The sequence below is a fragment of the Myotis nattereri genome (assembly GCF_964212035.1).
Source record: "Myotis nattereri genome assembly, chromosome: 19".
NCBI lineage: Eukaryota > Metazoa > Chordata > Mammalia > Chiroptera > Vespertilionidae > Myotis > Myotis nattereri.
Window position 1 is genome coordinate 8,888,239 of NC_138095.1, and position 13,885 is coordinate 8,902,123.

General features: G+C 61.6%; 1 protein-coding gene across 1 annotated transcript in view; it reads left to right on the forward strand.

Moving 5' to 3' along the window:
- RBM19 (RNA binding motif protein 19) overlaps positions 1 to 13,885 on the forward strand; it is a 91,048-nt gene that overhangs the window by 48,393 nt on the left and 28,770 nt on the right. The window contains exon 22 of the mRNA XM_081113466.1: positions 7,047 to 7,152. Coding sequence (XP_080969592.1) covers positions 7,047 to 7,152 — 106 coding nt within the window. The remainder of the gene's footprint in view (positions 1 to 7,046; positions 7,153 to 13,885) is intronic.

The following is a 13,885-nucleotide window of genomic DNA, read 5'->3' on the forward strand; positions in this document are numbered from 1 at the left end:
TGCCTGCCCCGAGGTCCAGGACCTGGTGGTCAGCACCCTCCCCCTTCTGCTGGCCTGGCTCTGGCATGTCTCAAAATGCCTTCACCTCCCTCTCTCCCCTTCTCTCTCTCTCCCTCACCCTCCCTCCCTCCCTCCCTCCCTCCCTCCCTCCCTCCCTCTCTCTTTCCTTCTCCCTCTCCCATCAGTTCAGCCTGGGGCTTTCATCTCCCGGTGGCCTGTCCCCTCTGCCAGGACCTCTCAGGAGAGTCTGGGTTCTGACTGATTCAGAGGCACCATTTACTGCTTGTCCCCGGGATCCCTCATCTAGAAAACGAGAGGGTCACGCTCTCCTGGAAAGGGCCTGTGAAAGGCTATTGAGAGCAGCTAGGCGCCGTCCTCCGCACTTCCTTTCCCACTTTCTTGGAAACCAGGCCATTTTTCAGCCTTCGAGAGGCAGACATGAAAGGGAGCCGTGCGCTGATGGTGATAAGGTAACCTTTCTCCCTCCGGCCCTCACCGTAATGAGCGGCGAGTGATTGGGAAAGTTCCTTCTAAAAGGCCCTCTTTAAAAAGGAGCGAGAGGGAACAAAAGAGGAAGAGACGCCGCGCGAACCGCCTCCATTCCGCGGCTCCCGGTGCCAGCGCCCCTTGCTCAGCGTCGGCTCCACGGGGTTGGCGCATGCTCACCTGCATGACCTTTTGGGGGAGTCGGACCACGCTGAGACCCCTGCCCGTCCCGGGCCAGGGCTGTCTGGAAGGAACCCTGTCTTTTCTCCAATGACAGGACCTGATGGTGGACTCATCCTCCAGCCACAGCCCTCGGTTAACATCTAGTCGCCCGCTGTGCTGACTGGGATTTATTTCCTGCCATTGAAGGAACAATGTGAGCCTGGAAAGGAGCATGGACCACCCTCCCCCCCGCCACACTCTCCTGGGGTAACTTGTGATTGTCGTGCATGCGAGGCTGTCCTCAGGACAGGGCCAGACAGGCGGAGGGTCTGCCCCGGCGTGACGGTGCTGCCACCGTCGCCTGGGCATCGTGTGTGGTGATTCCCGGGAGAGCAGGGCCCGGCACTCGGGCGTTAGCCCTGGCTGTGCGATTGAATGAGCACATAGTGTCGTTCATGTGCCGGGCACCGTCCTAGGTTCTGCGGACACTGGGAGCCTGTCATCTTGGATTGTTCCTCCTGTTTCTAGAACAGGGAGGGAAAGACAAAAAGTAAACACACCGTCTCAGACCAACTCGATGGTGGCCGGGGAGTCGGGCCCAGAGCATCACCGAGCAGAGTGCCCCCTGGAGGTCTCCGAGAGGTGGCGTTGGAGCTGAGACTGTGTGTTTGGGAGTTGGTCATGGGAATACCTAGGGAATGAGGTTTCCAGGTTATGGAAGAGCAAGGTCAAAGGTCCTGAGGCAGCCTCGGGACGGGAGGAAAGCCAGCGAGGCTGGAGGGTTGGGCAAGGCTGCCTTCCTGTGTGTCCGCATCGCAGAAGTGGGGGAGTTGGACAGCGGGTCCTGTCCCCCAGCCTCCCCCACTCACCTGTCACCGAGGGAGGCAGAGGTTTGTCCACTCCACTGGGGCCCTTGGCCACATGGCCACTCTGTAAAGAAAGGGGACCTGGGACAGGACACTGGGCAAAGCCTCTGCCAACCTGCCACGTTCATTCACCCAGTGGGACTACCCCATGCCTGTGGGTTCAGGGGTGGACCCCCCCTGAGGGTGGTGAGCATGGGGTGGGGGGGCAGAAGTGCGCAGAGATCTGAAGCCCCCGGCTGTAGCCGTTCGCAGTTGAGATGAGTGGCTTTATCCCGAAAGTCCTCTTGTGTCTCTGGGGCTGAGGGGGGCCTGCTGCTCTTCCCCGAGGTGAGGGTCGCCTGAGCACAAGGCTGACGTCTGGCACCGTGCAGCCGCTCAGGGACAGACCCTCACTTGGGGCCCCGCTCAGCTCATTATCACCTGTGGAACCTTGGACAAGTCACCCCTGTGGCAGGTGCTGCCTCTCGGGTGACACTGGAGGAAGCACATGCCTGCTTTGGGCCTTGGTTTTATGTTACATGTGTGTGATGTGTGTTAGAAACTCCTAGCATATATGAAAGGCATTTTCATGCCAAGAGATTTGGCTTTTTCTTACCTGGGGAAGGAACAGAAAGGAGCCGTCGTTGATTCTTAGAAAACCTCCCCTTTGCCTTGCGCAGACCACACTGTTATCTGACTCCGGTCCCGGCGGAAGCGGGTGGGAGGAAGTCGTGCCCAGGCTTCCCCACAGGACCCCGCACTCCTGCTGGGACCGGGTGCGCTCACGGATCCCGACGGGAGAGGGATAAGGACGATGTGCCGGGAGCAGCACAGCCTGGGCTCCTCGTGTGCCTGACCCCCACTTGGTGTCAGCTGCGGGCCAGGGGGGTAGGGCGCCTCCCAGCCTGGACTCGGCATCCCCGAGGGTTCTCTCTGCCTCCCTGGCCCCTCCCCCCTCGCTGCCTGCCCCTGACCCGTCATTTCCATCCAGGAGAGAGGACGAGCCATCCCTTGTTTGGTAGCAGAGCCGTTGCCATCCAGGGCTGCAGGCCGGGTCAGGTGCACAGCACACCCGGGGAGGAGGCCCGCCTGCACGCAGGGCTCTCACGCGGACGTGCCTGCACTCGGGCTGTGTGCAAACACGATTTGCACGCCCAGACTTGTTTATGAGGCTGGTGTAATTGGCTTGCCCGGCGCAGCACCTCGGCGCCCCCTCCCACTCCCTCCTGCCCCTCACCCCACCATCTGCACACACCTCGGAAGAAATTAGAAACGTGACCACAAACGCCAGTTGTTGGAAACCCACAAATCCGCCACCAGTCATGCGCGCTCGGCGTGGCGGAGGGGGCGGGCCGCGGCGTGGGGGAGTAATTGGTGAACCCGAGGTGAATGAAATAATTGGAAAAGTGAGGTGTGAGTTCGTTACTGAAGTGTGAGCGTGGTGGGGGAGGGAAGGAGGGCCATGTTTAAAAGCCCGGTGTGTCCCTTTTATTCACAGCTTCTGATACAGTAATTGCTATTTTGTGGTTTCTATTATCTACACAGTGGGGAGTGTGCGGGTCTCGTGTCTCCTTCCCCAAGCGGCGGCGTCTGGGCTCGGGGAGGAGTCCTGGGTGCCTGCGGTGTCCTCCCTCTCCGGGCCCTGCCGGCCTCACCCGTGGCGGCCTCGGCTCCCAGGACACGAAGTCCACACACAACTTCCCCCCAGAGCCACTTAAAATGGCTCCGCGGGCTTGGCTGTCAGATGAGCCTTAATGGTGGCTGGTAGATTTATATATCGCTCATCTCCAAGGAGCTAAAGGTACTTCATCGATTTTTTTGTCTCCCCCAACCCTTTCTTTCTCCCCATTTTAATTCTCTCGCTCTCAGATCACTAGCAGCACCCTAATACCACCCCACACGCTCATACAGGAGCCAACGCCTTCCACGCCGGCCTGGTCCCGGCTCCCGGAGGGAAGCCACGGCAGGTTTGAGCCCGGGGCCTGGCGGGTCACATGGCCTCCCTGGCCCTTGGTTTTCTCGCCTGTAAAACTAGAGGGTCTCACTGCTGCCCCCGTCGCTGGGCCTGGAAACAGACACTGAAAAGCCCCAGCCCCTCGCAGCCCCCGTCACTGGGCCTGGAAACAGACACTGAAAAGCCCCAGCCCCTCGCAGCCCCCGTCACTGGGCCTGGAAACAGACACTGAAAAGCCCCAGCCCCTCGCAGCCCCATCACTGGGCCTGGAAACAGACACTGAAAAGCCCCAGCCCCTCACAGCCCCCATCACTGGGCCTGGAAACAGACACTGAAAAGCCCCAGCCCCTCGCAGCCCCCGTCACTGGGCCTGGAAACAGCACATTGAAAAGCCCTAGCCCCTCGCAGCCCCCAGTCACTGTGCCTGGAAACAGCACATTGAAAAGCCCCAGCCCCTCGCAGCCCCATCACTGGGCCTGGAAACAGACACTGAAAAGCCCCAGCCCCTCACAGCCCCCAGTCACTGTGCCTGGAAACAGCACATTGAAAAGCCCCAGCCCCTTGCAGCCCCATCACTGGGCCCGGGGTGACGGCAGCAGTGGCGGTGTCTGCACATCCCAGCCCTGCATTTCACGGTTTCACAGACTCGGGAAGTCCTTCCGAGATCTAACCCCGATCTCCTGCTGCTCCGTGGGCCCCAGCTCTCTCCTGTCCCTTCCCAGACAGAAGGGGGCAAGCTCCCATCAGCCTCCCTGAGCCCCTGAAGAATAATGGGACACAGCCTTTCGTTTGCCGGGCAGATATCTGCCTGCAAACCCCAGACGGGCTATGATCCTCCCCCACCCGACCCCCTCACTTCTGATCCCTGCCCACCATCCCCCCGGATCCACGGTACCCCTCTGTTACACCCCCTCCCCGAGCTCTCAGTGCCACTTCCCCAGGCCACGTAAGCATGGTTCCTCCAGCCTCTCCTCATCAGCTCTGTTCTCCACCTTTTAATTATTTCCCTCGCCTTTCTCCGGACCCCGAGCTGCTTACCATGCACGGAGCATCCACAGCTTGCCGTGTGCTGCAGAGAGGGAGGAATTAACCTCCCAGTCTCTCTCCCTCTCTCTCCTCCTCTCCCCTCTCCCCCTGTCCCTCTCTCTCTCACATGCACACACACAGGCTGCTCGCCAGCAGTGAGAGGGCTGAGAGGAGATCTGGGCAGAGGCTGTGAGACCACCCAGGGTCAGGGCTATGGCCGTGGGCAGAGGCAGGAGGTTTGTCCACGGTGCGGGTGGGAGGGACTGGGCTTGGTCAGCTTCCCTTGTCCTGGGGTCTCGGACAAGTCACTGGACCCCTCAGAGCGCCCTCAGGGCGTTCCTGGCCTCCCCATTCCTGAAAGGGACCAGTCCCCTCCAGGTAACTGAGGGGTGAAGCGGGCGCAGCAGAAAGGGAGCTCAGCATCAGACACCCCCGAATTCACATGCTGGCCCTGCCTCTTACTAACGAGAACTGCTGCCTCCCTGAGCCTCAGCTTCTTTATCTGTAAAATGGGATGGTAACTCTGATCATTAGCGTTCGTGCTGTTCGAACGTGGCCCGTGGCCTGTTTCAGGTAACCCTCATCACAGCGTTCTGAGTGAGCACAGGCGTAATGTACCAGGGGTCGTGCCTGCCCTTAGGGCTACTGTTCGCATGTTGGTTCATTTCAAAAATACTGCCAGGCGTCCACGCTGATCCAGGCACTGGTCTCCCTGCTGCAGGCCCCGTGAGAAACAAGACGGCATGATTTTTGCTATGGCAGAGCGGGTCCCAGCCCCAGGGGAAGGCAGAGAGCTGCACAGGCGTCCACAGCCCATCAGCACAGGCTGCTCCTGGCGGGCGGGTAGTGAGGAAGCAGGGCCTGAAAGAGCCCGGAGCCTGGGGTGGGGTGGGAAGTGGGTGGAGAGACCAGCACACCCACAGGTTGTCTGGGACGTGCCTATACCGGACCTGGTATGGCCTGGGCACATAGGCGGTCTCTCTGAGGTCTCCCTGTGCCCGTCAGCCTCCTCACACCAGGTGTGAATGCTCGCAGACTCCGCCCTCAAGGCCATCAGACCCTCCGTGCCTGCTTCTCTATGGCTCTCTGAAGAACTGGAGCCCAGGCCCCTCTATCTGAAGGCTCTGATGGAACCTCAGCCACCCCTAGCCCCTGCCCAGGTCAGCCCGGCAGAGGCCTGGAGGCCGGGCTCCACGGAGGAAGAGGCAGCCTGTCTGTCATGGGCCGCGGCTGCCTTTAGGTGGCAGAATAAAGCAGGGTTTGCGGCCTGGCTTCTCAGCTGTCACATCATCTTCTTGCCTGTCCCCACCTGCCTGGCTTCTGAGCCCCAACCCGCCCCCTCCACATGGGCCAGGAAGACTGACAGGGCTCCGCTGCCCGTGCGCACCAGCCCTCCCCTCCTGGGAGGCTGGCCTCGGCACCAGCAGCCCCGGTTCTGGGTTCTGTCGCCTGAATGTTCACAGAGGCGCCAGGCGGGGGGAGCGGCGCGGCCGGCACAGCTCCGCGAGGACGTGCAGATTCATCCCGAGGACTCATCATGCCGCATTTACACAGTGTCCTGACTTGGGAAATTGGGCTGGCAGATGCCTGGTCATGCTGGCAGGGCCGCGGGTTAACGCTCGGATTCAGCTTATATCGTTTCGCCAGAGCAAACGGCCTTTACCGTGTTTTTTACCCGCTCGGTCTTTGGCCCCAAAGCCTCCTCGATCGCCATGTGTCTGTGTGCCCGGGCGCCATCAAGTGTGCAGAGATTTTCAAATACAAAATAATTCTCCTCCGATGCCGGGCACATTAAATATTTACCGGCAGCAGTTTGCACGTGTACATTTGATAAATGGACATTAGGACGGGGCAGGGCATGTGGGAGGGAGAAGGAACAGAGGCCCGATGCTTTTGTCCGGGAATTTCTCAGAGGTTTATGCGGGAGGACAGGCGGGCCGGGGGTGGTCCCAGCCTGTTTACCTGCTTGATCCTCTCTGGGAGCCGAGCCGCCTCCTCGCCCAGAGCGCTGCCTGACCGGCTTAGCAGACATCAGAACGGATGTGCAGAGGGAGGGGACAGGGGCTTAGAGGGAGGGAGTCGCTGTGTGTCATTCCGGCGTCTTGCACTGAGGATACGTCCTAGGCCCGGCCTTGTTCAATGCAGAGCTCCGCCATGGGGTGGGTTCAGGGCGGGAGACGACCCCAACCCCGTGTGGAGCCTCGGCTGGCACACACAAGCAGCCCTCGCCTCCGCATTTGGCCGCATGTGTACCGGGCTGGACACCCTGTGGGCCAGGGGAGGAGGGGTGTGCCGGCCTGTCAGAGCGGAGCCGAGTGTTGTCCGTTAGCTTCTTCAGCCTGCTCGTTCCCCCTGTGCCCAGCGTGGTGGCAGGCCTGGAGGAGAAGGCCGCTGGTGCCCTGAGCTGGCGCGCAGGCCGGTCGGGAGCTGGCACGAGGCGTGTGCGCGTGCTTGTGTGTGTCCGCCCGCGCTTTCCTCTCCTGCAGGGAGGCACCGAGCCTGTGAGCATCAGCCTGCTCCTCCCCCTGGGCAGCCCTCCATTCTGAAACTGCCCTGTGTGCCTTCCTTTCTAGCACCTTCGGGGAGCTGAAGACCGTCCGCTTGCCCAAGAAGATGACCGGGACGGGCGCGCACCGGGGGTTCGGCTTCGTGGACTTCCTCACCAAGCAGGACGCCAAGGTGAGGGGCCCCGCCCACCGCCTCTCCTTTCTGGGCCTTTTGTAGGCGGGGCAGCAGAGTTCTGTGGTTTCTCTCTTTGTTGCTGCCCCCCAACCCTGCTAATTTGCATGGTGTCTGGGGAGAAAAGGCCCCGGGTTTTGTGTTTGGAGAAAGGCACAGTTCTGTGTCCCCTTCCTGCCTCCCCCACGTCTCCATGCAGGGACCTGGGATACAAAGTGGGCCTGGGAGTGGGCCTCCCAGGTCAGACAGAAAGCGCCTGGTCGTGCTCCCCAGTGGGCAGTGCAGAGAGCTGTGCAGAGTGCAGAGGGCCCCAGGGGCAGCTCTTGACAAGGAGACTCCAAGGCACCCTAGTGGGACCTGGGTGCCCTGTCTCTCCCTCCCTCCTCCCTCCTCCCGCCTTTCTCCTTCCTCCTCCCTCCTCCCTTCTTCCTTCTTCCTCCTCCCACTTCCCTCCTCCCTCCTGGTGGCTGGGGCTTCGGCTTTGAGCTGGTTGCAGCCCAGCCTCCCTCCAGGCTCCCTGGAGACACAAAACGCCCTCCGCTCTAAGCAGGGCAGCCTCTGGATTGGGGTGTGGCGCAGCCTCGGGCTTCATTCTCGTGGTGGGAACGGACTGGTGCTGCCTGGCCCAGCAGATGGGGGCAGAGGCTGGGCCTGGGGTTCCAGCTGTGTCAGCGGTCACTGCCCCGGCCAGACCAGGTCAGCGTCCCTGGGAGGCGGCGGTGGCCCTGTCCTCTGTCCTCTCCCGGAGCCTGTGCCTCGGGCGGCATCTCTCCGCTCCCGGCGATAAAGCCTCGTCCGGGTCTCGCTAATGGCTGCGAACCCCCCACCTCCAAGAATAGCCGGGTGTCTGCCGGGATTGCCCCCCGCAGCCTTCAGCAAGTTGGTGTTGCCAGCGGCCCAGTGGGTGGAGCGAAGGTGACGCCTCAGACACAGCTGCGGCCTTTGTGGGCCCTGGGAACACGCACAGGCAGAGAGGGCGCCGCGGGACCTCAGGGCGGCTGCCAGCCACCTTTGTCTCCGTGTCTTGAGCTCAAGTGCCTGTTTTGTCGACACGTGGCCACGTTTGTCCAGACATCTGCTCCTCTTTCTTCTCTGCTGGCAGCCTTTCCCTCGCCTCCCGCAGTGGCCGCAGGGACGGCAGGCAGCACTGCCGCGTGCACCAGCCCGGCCGCGGCGCAGGAGCCGGCACAGCCGTCCAGAGCACCGGCGCTCAGCTTTCCTAGCCCCGCGCCTCAGTTTCCTCATCTGTCAGACAGCAGCGATAACAGGTGCCTCCTCACAGGGTGAAGGCAGACGGTGCCCATGAAACCTGGCACCGGGCCTGGCACACAGGCGCGCTGTTTCCTCCCCGTTTCCGCCAGCCAGGTCCCTTCAGAGCTGGCCGGCCCTTCGTGCGCGGGCCAGCGCCAGGGCCCTGCTGGAGCGCAGACCTTGAAGCCAGGCTGCCCGAGTTGGGATCCTCGTGCTGCCGCTCCCCTGCCCTATGAGCTTGGGCAGGTGGCTTACTTCGCGTGTGCCTCGCTTTCGCCTTCTGAAGCGGTGGTAGGTTTCCTCCTCCAGGTGTCCGGGCCTTTGGGTGAGGTGACTTTCTTGGGACAGGGCTGGCCCCAGCAGCTCTGCCTGTGAGCTGTGAGGAGGAGGGCGCCGGTGCGGACGGTGATGATCTGAAGAGGGGGCGGAGGGAGCCATCCTCCGCACTCGGCCTCTCCGGGATGGGCGCGGCCCCCAGGCCCAGCGGGTTAGACCCCGCACAGGCTCCCCGTCTTGAAATTTCATGGGCCCACGGCCAGGTTGCGTTCGTCATCAGAACAGAAAGTGGGGGGCTCTCAGGTGGGCAGGGTGGCTGCGGATGTGATTGCCAAGGCCCATCCCAGCATCTGGTGCTGTGTGGACAGGCTCCTCCCTCCGTCCTTCCCTGCCACCCACTCTGGGCTCCAGGAGGAAGGGCACCAGGGGAGTGAGGACTCATCCCACAGCCCCTCGCCTCCAGCAGGTGGCAGCCTGGCTGGGAGGCAGTTTCAGGCCCAGCCAGCCCGGCAGCTGCTCTTCCCTGTCACCATTGTGCGGGCACCCATTGTGCCGCCACCGAGCAAGCGGCCTTCCGCAAAGCCTGGCCCACGAAGCGTCTCTCCTGCGAAGCTCCTGGTGCTCTTTTTGCTTCCCGGGAAGCCGCCTGGCTCTCCCCGCCTGCCTGAAGGGCCTGATTGTCTTCCGAGTGGAGCACAAAGCGCTCTCCACTGACCCGGAGGGCGCACTGCCTACTGGTGAATGGAGTTGTGAATATGGTAAATATCTAGTTAGCTCGAGAGTGGGCGCGAGTTACAAGAGGGTGAGCAATGCTGCGAGGAGACGTTGAGCAGAAACCTCGAGGATCTTTTCTGCCTTCGCAGGAGGAATGCTGGGACGCGCGGGGCTGGCAACGGCGGTTCTGTGGGCCGTGGGCCCCGGGTCCTTGGGGTGGCCTTCCTCTCTTGGAAGCACTCTAGGAAAGCGACCTTTAGAAACCTCCCCGGGGTTCGATGCCACCCCTCTCCCCCCAGGCCTCACCCCCATTTCCCATCACGGGAAGATAGGCGATCGGTCACTCTTGGCTTCAGCACCTACTTGAACTTGGAGCTGTGAGCCTCCTGTGGGGGCCTCACGCAGTCCTCAGATGGGAGGGAGGGAGGAGGGGAAGAAAGGACGAGAGGGATGGATGAGCAGATGATCCGGGGGAGACGTAGGGAAGGAGTAAAGCTGATTGTGGAACCTCGAGTCTGGAAAGCAGTGGTTTCTGGGCAGGGCCGGGTCGGAGCCTGAACCCAGATGTGGGCTCTCTCCCTGGCACCTGTCAGTCCCCTGGCCCCACCGCCTCTGCTGGGCCCCAAGCAGGTGTCATCTGCGTGCCCCCTGCCCTCAGGGAGTCTGAGTCTTCTGACCCGGCTCCATGACCCGTGTTCCACCCACACCTCATGGGGAACTCTGTTATCTGGGAAGCCCCTCGGGTCGAGACACACCTGGAAACAGGAAGAGGATTCTAGCACAGGCCCCAAGGGGCTGCTGGGGCCCAGCTCAGAGTAACCAGGCAACTGACTACAATAGCCAGAGGCTCCCACGGCCGAGCGGCTTTATACCCAGCATGGATACCAAACACGCAGTGTCTTGCCCCAGCCAGCAGCAGCCCTGGGCTTGGGCGGGAGGTTTGCAGAAGTCCCTCTGCGATTCTCTGAGCCTTCGCTAAGCTGCATCTGCACCACGCCCTGTGACCTGCCCTGGGCACAGGCTCAGCCCGATGTCCCACACAGTAGGCATCCTCCCCCAGGTGTGATGGTCCAGCATTTTCCAAAGAACCTTCCCCGCATGGTGGAGAGAAGCGGGGGTGGGCAAAGGTGGACGAGGACAGACAGGAAGTCAAGGACTCGAACCTTCCCGGGTGCCCTGGTCTGCGAGGACATGCGTGGCTGCCCGCAGTGTCTAAGGCGCCAGCCACGTGGTCCCTGGGTGCGGATGATGTTTCTGGAAGGGCAGCATCTTGGCTTTGATAAAAGCTATCAACTCCTAAAAGCCCGATCTGCATGTGTAATTTTTAACCCTCCAGGGAGTCTAGGAGATGGGAGGTGGGGAGTCATATGACAGATGGGAAAACCGGGGTTCGAAGGGGTGCAATCACTACCCCAGGGTCCTACAGCCAGAGCCGGGCAGGGCTGAGAAACCATCTACCACCTTCTGACTCCAAGCCCATGAATGCAGGGCCTCCTCCCTCCCTTCATCCATTTATCCACTGAGCTTGTGGACCGGCCCCTCCTCGTTCCAGCAACCCCATCACCTCTCACCCAGCCCCACCCGTTTCCCAAAGAAAAGGACTTGCCGACAGTTTGGAAGAAAACCCAGAATTGTCCCTTAAAACATTTCTTGGGATCAGGCCCAGAGTGGCAGCTCATCCCGGCCTCCAGAGGAGGAGTGGGCATCCCTGCAGCAGAATCCTACCTGGGCAGGTGACCTGGGGTTCCCAGCCCGGTGTGCCCATTCCCATTGGCCGAGAAGCCACCAATAGCCACTGGGATTCCATTTAGAAGCCACCGCCTCCTTTCTTCTCACAGAGCAGGCTGGTCGTGGAGGACAGAGGGAAGGGCAACAGGGAAGGGAAGGAACGCAGAGAGCAGGCTTGCAGCCGGACACCAGAAGATCCCCTCTTCCCATGCACGCGCCTTTAATTCTTCCTCCCCAGCCCACCACGCTGTGTACTTCTGCAGTTGCAGCTGTTTTTATTTGCCGCCGCCGCTGTTGCTTTAAAAGGTCTATTTTCACATGGAATGTTATCCAATTAGCAGAGCAATGTGTTGGCTTAAATAAACACTTGGGGGGAGCCGGCAGTAGGGAGACGTGATGGCGGTCGGCGTTGGCAGCCAGAGCTATTCTCACCGTGGTAAACAACCACAGCTGTAATTGCAGGTCCCACAGTGAATGTCGCCTTCCTCATGCCTCACTTTTGGATGCTGCTAGGGGAGGGTGCGGACCGGGGCCGGGCCCATCCCGGTGGGGGTGATGCTGGGCACCCTAATGGGGCCCCCGTTAGGCTCTCTAGGCCTGTGGCCTTCACCTTGTAGAGTCCACGGACCAGGTGTGATTGGGATAAGCGAGCCAGACATGGCTGCTTAAGCAGGGCTGGCCGCGTAAAGGCGCAGTGAACGGTGATCGCCACCAGATGGTCAGTGGCGAGCGTGCAGCACACGCGTTTGCTTAGTTGACTGCAAGGAGGGAACAGAGCGCAGTCTCCATGGGGCTGTGGGGAGGCGGCTGGGGTCTGACGGGGACACGGCCGGTGGAAATGAGGGGCCTGTGGGGTGTCATCCCTGGGCAGCCGCGCAGTGGTTAGCAGTGTGGCCTATCGAGTCAGCTGCCTCCTTCCAGCTGTGTGACCATGGACGGGACTCCATGTCCCCAGCCCAGGTCATTCATCTGCACAACAGGAAATGGTCGCGCTGCCCCTTGTGGCGATGGAGAAGATAGAAGCAGAGCTGCGTGAAGGGCCTCACGCGGGTCGCGCACCAGCACCAGGGAAGTGGAGGCAGCGGGTGCTGGGCCCCGCGGGTTGGAGGTGGTGGCTGAAGCCTGGGTGTCGGTAGTTCTTTGTTCCCAAAACAGTAACTGGAAGCAAAGTCAGGGTGTGGGGTTTTGTCCCGCTTCTCTGAACGGGTGCTGGGTGTGCGCCTCACCCAGGTTTTGTGCAGGCATCGGAGCCTCGGGGTGAACAGAGAATGTGCTGGAACCTGAGCCTTGGATTTCATGGCAGAGGCTCGGGCTCAGCCAGCACCTCTGGCCGGGAACCCGGATCAGGACAAACCCCCTCCTCAGACGAGCAGGTGGCCCTCCTTCCCCAGCGGGACCTGGGCTCCCTGGGACTGGTCCTCTTTTATCTCCCACAGGTCAGAGGTGATGTCCCCTTCACATCCCCTGTTTTGGTCTTTGGCTCACAGCAGGGCTTCAGGATGTTGAGTTGAATTGATTGAGCTGAGGGGATGGAGGGATAACTGAATGGAAGAGACCGCTGTTTATCTGAAGATTTTAGGCACAACAGCCTGGAAGTGGGGACCTGGGTGTTTCTCTCAGAAGCTTGCCCTCAGCTCCATGGGATCACGCCTTGGAGTGGAACAGGGTGCCAAGTGGGGGTGCACGGTTAGTCACCCAGTATTGTGCAAAGAGCCACACGGGTTCCAGGACCCGCCTCTTCCCAGCTCCAGCCCTGTGGGGCCAGAAACAGCTGCAGGAGGGCCCAGGGCCTGTGTGCAGGAGTGTGGGGGCAGGAGGAGAAGGACGGTCCCTGAGAGCACAGGACCCAGCATCCCGAGGCAGCAGGCTCCTCCCAGCAGTCACAGGCCCCGGTTCTTTGCCCGCTGGGCAGGGAAGGAGCCCAGCAGCTCGTGGGCTCGTGGGCGCACGTGGTCATTGGCGGCTTAGGTCACGTTTCCTCCAGGCGATGAGGGCACAGATGGCTTGGGACAGGTTGGCAGTGTCCGTGTTCAGGTGGCTTTGGCGTCTGCAAGACACAGAGCAGGAGGGGCCGAGAGGGCGCCCTGGACTTGGAAAGACAGAAGGCCCGTCCTCGGCTCTGCCCAGAGCCACGGCCCTGGGATGGGAGTCCTGCCAAGGGCATCCAATGGGCCTTTGTGGCCAGGGAGGAGGTCTGTCTCCAGGGAGAGCTATGGAAAGGTCGGGCCGCACCATGCTGGCAGCCGTCCAGGGCCCTCCCTGTTCTGGAGAGATGCTGCCAGGCTGGGCACAGCCGAGCCCCTGGCAGGTCTCCTCCCGGGGAACGCGGGAAAGGCAGCTGAGGCGAGGGCTCGGGGGGTCCTTAGTTGGTGGCTCAGGTCAGAGATCAAAGAGGTGTGATTCCGGGACCACCGAGCCAGAGAACCGGATGGGCAGCTCGATGCCAGCTGGAAGCGCAGAGCAGTCCCTGCCGGCCTCACACCTCTGAGCGGGGCCGGGGCACGAGACCTGCCATCCGAGGTGGGAGGCCATCTGCCCCGGGCCGAGGCAGACACTTCAGGCCGCCATCTGGGTCAGGAAGCAGAACCTGCCCCCAGATGGCCCAGAGGAAGAGCCCTGAGAAGCCGGGAGATGAGTGCATGGAGCGGGAAGGGGAAGGAGGCAGGAGGCTGACGTGCGCAGACGGGGCCAGTGCCTCAGTTTCTCCTTTGCTGACATGGGGAATCGTGTTAGTCCTCGTGCATAGGGGAGGCCATGTGCGTAG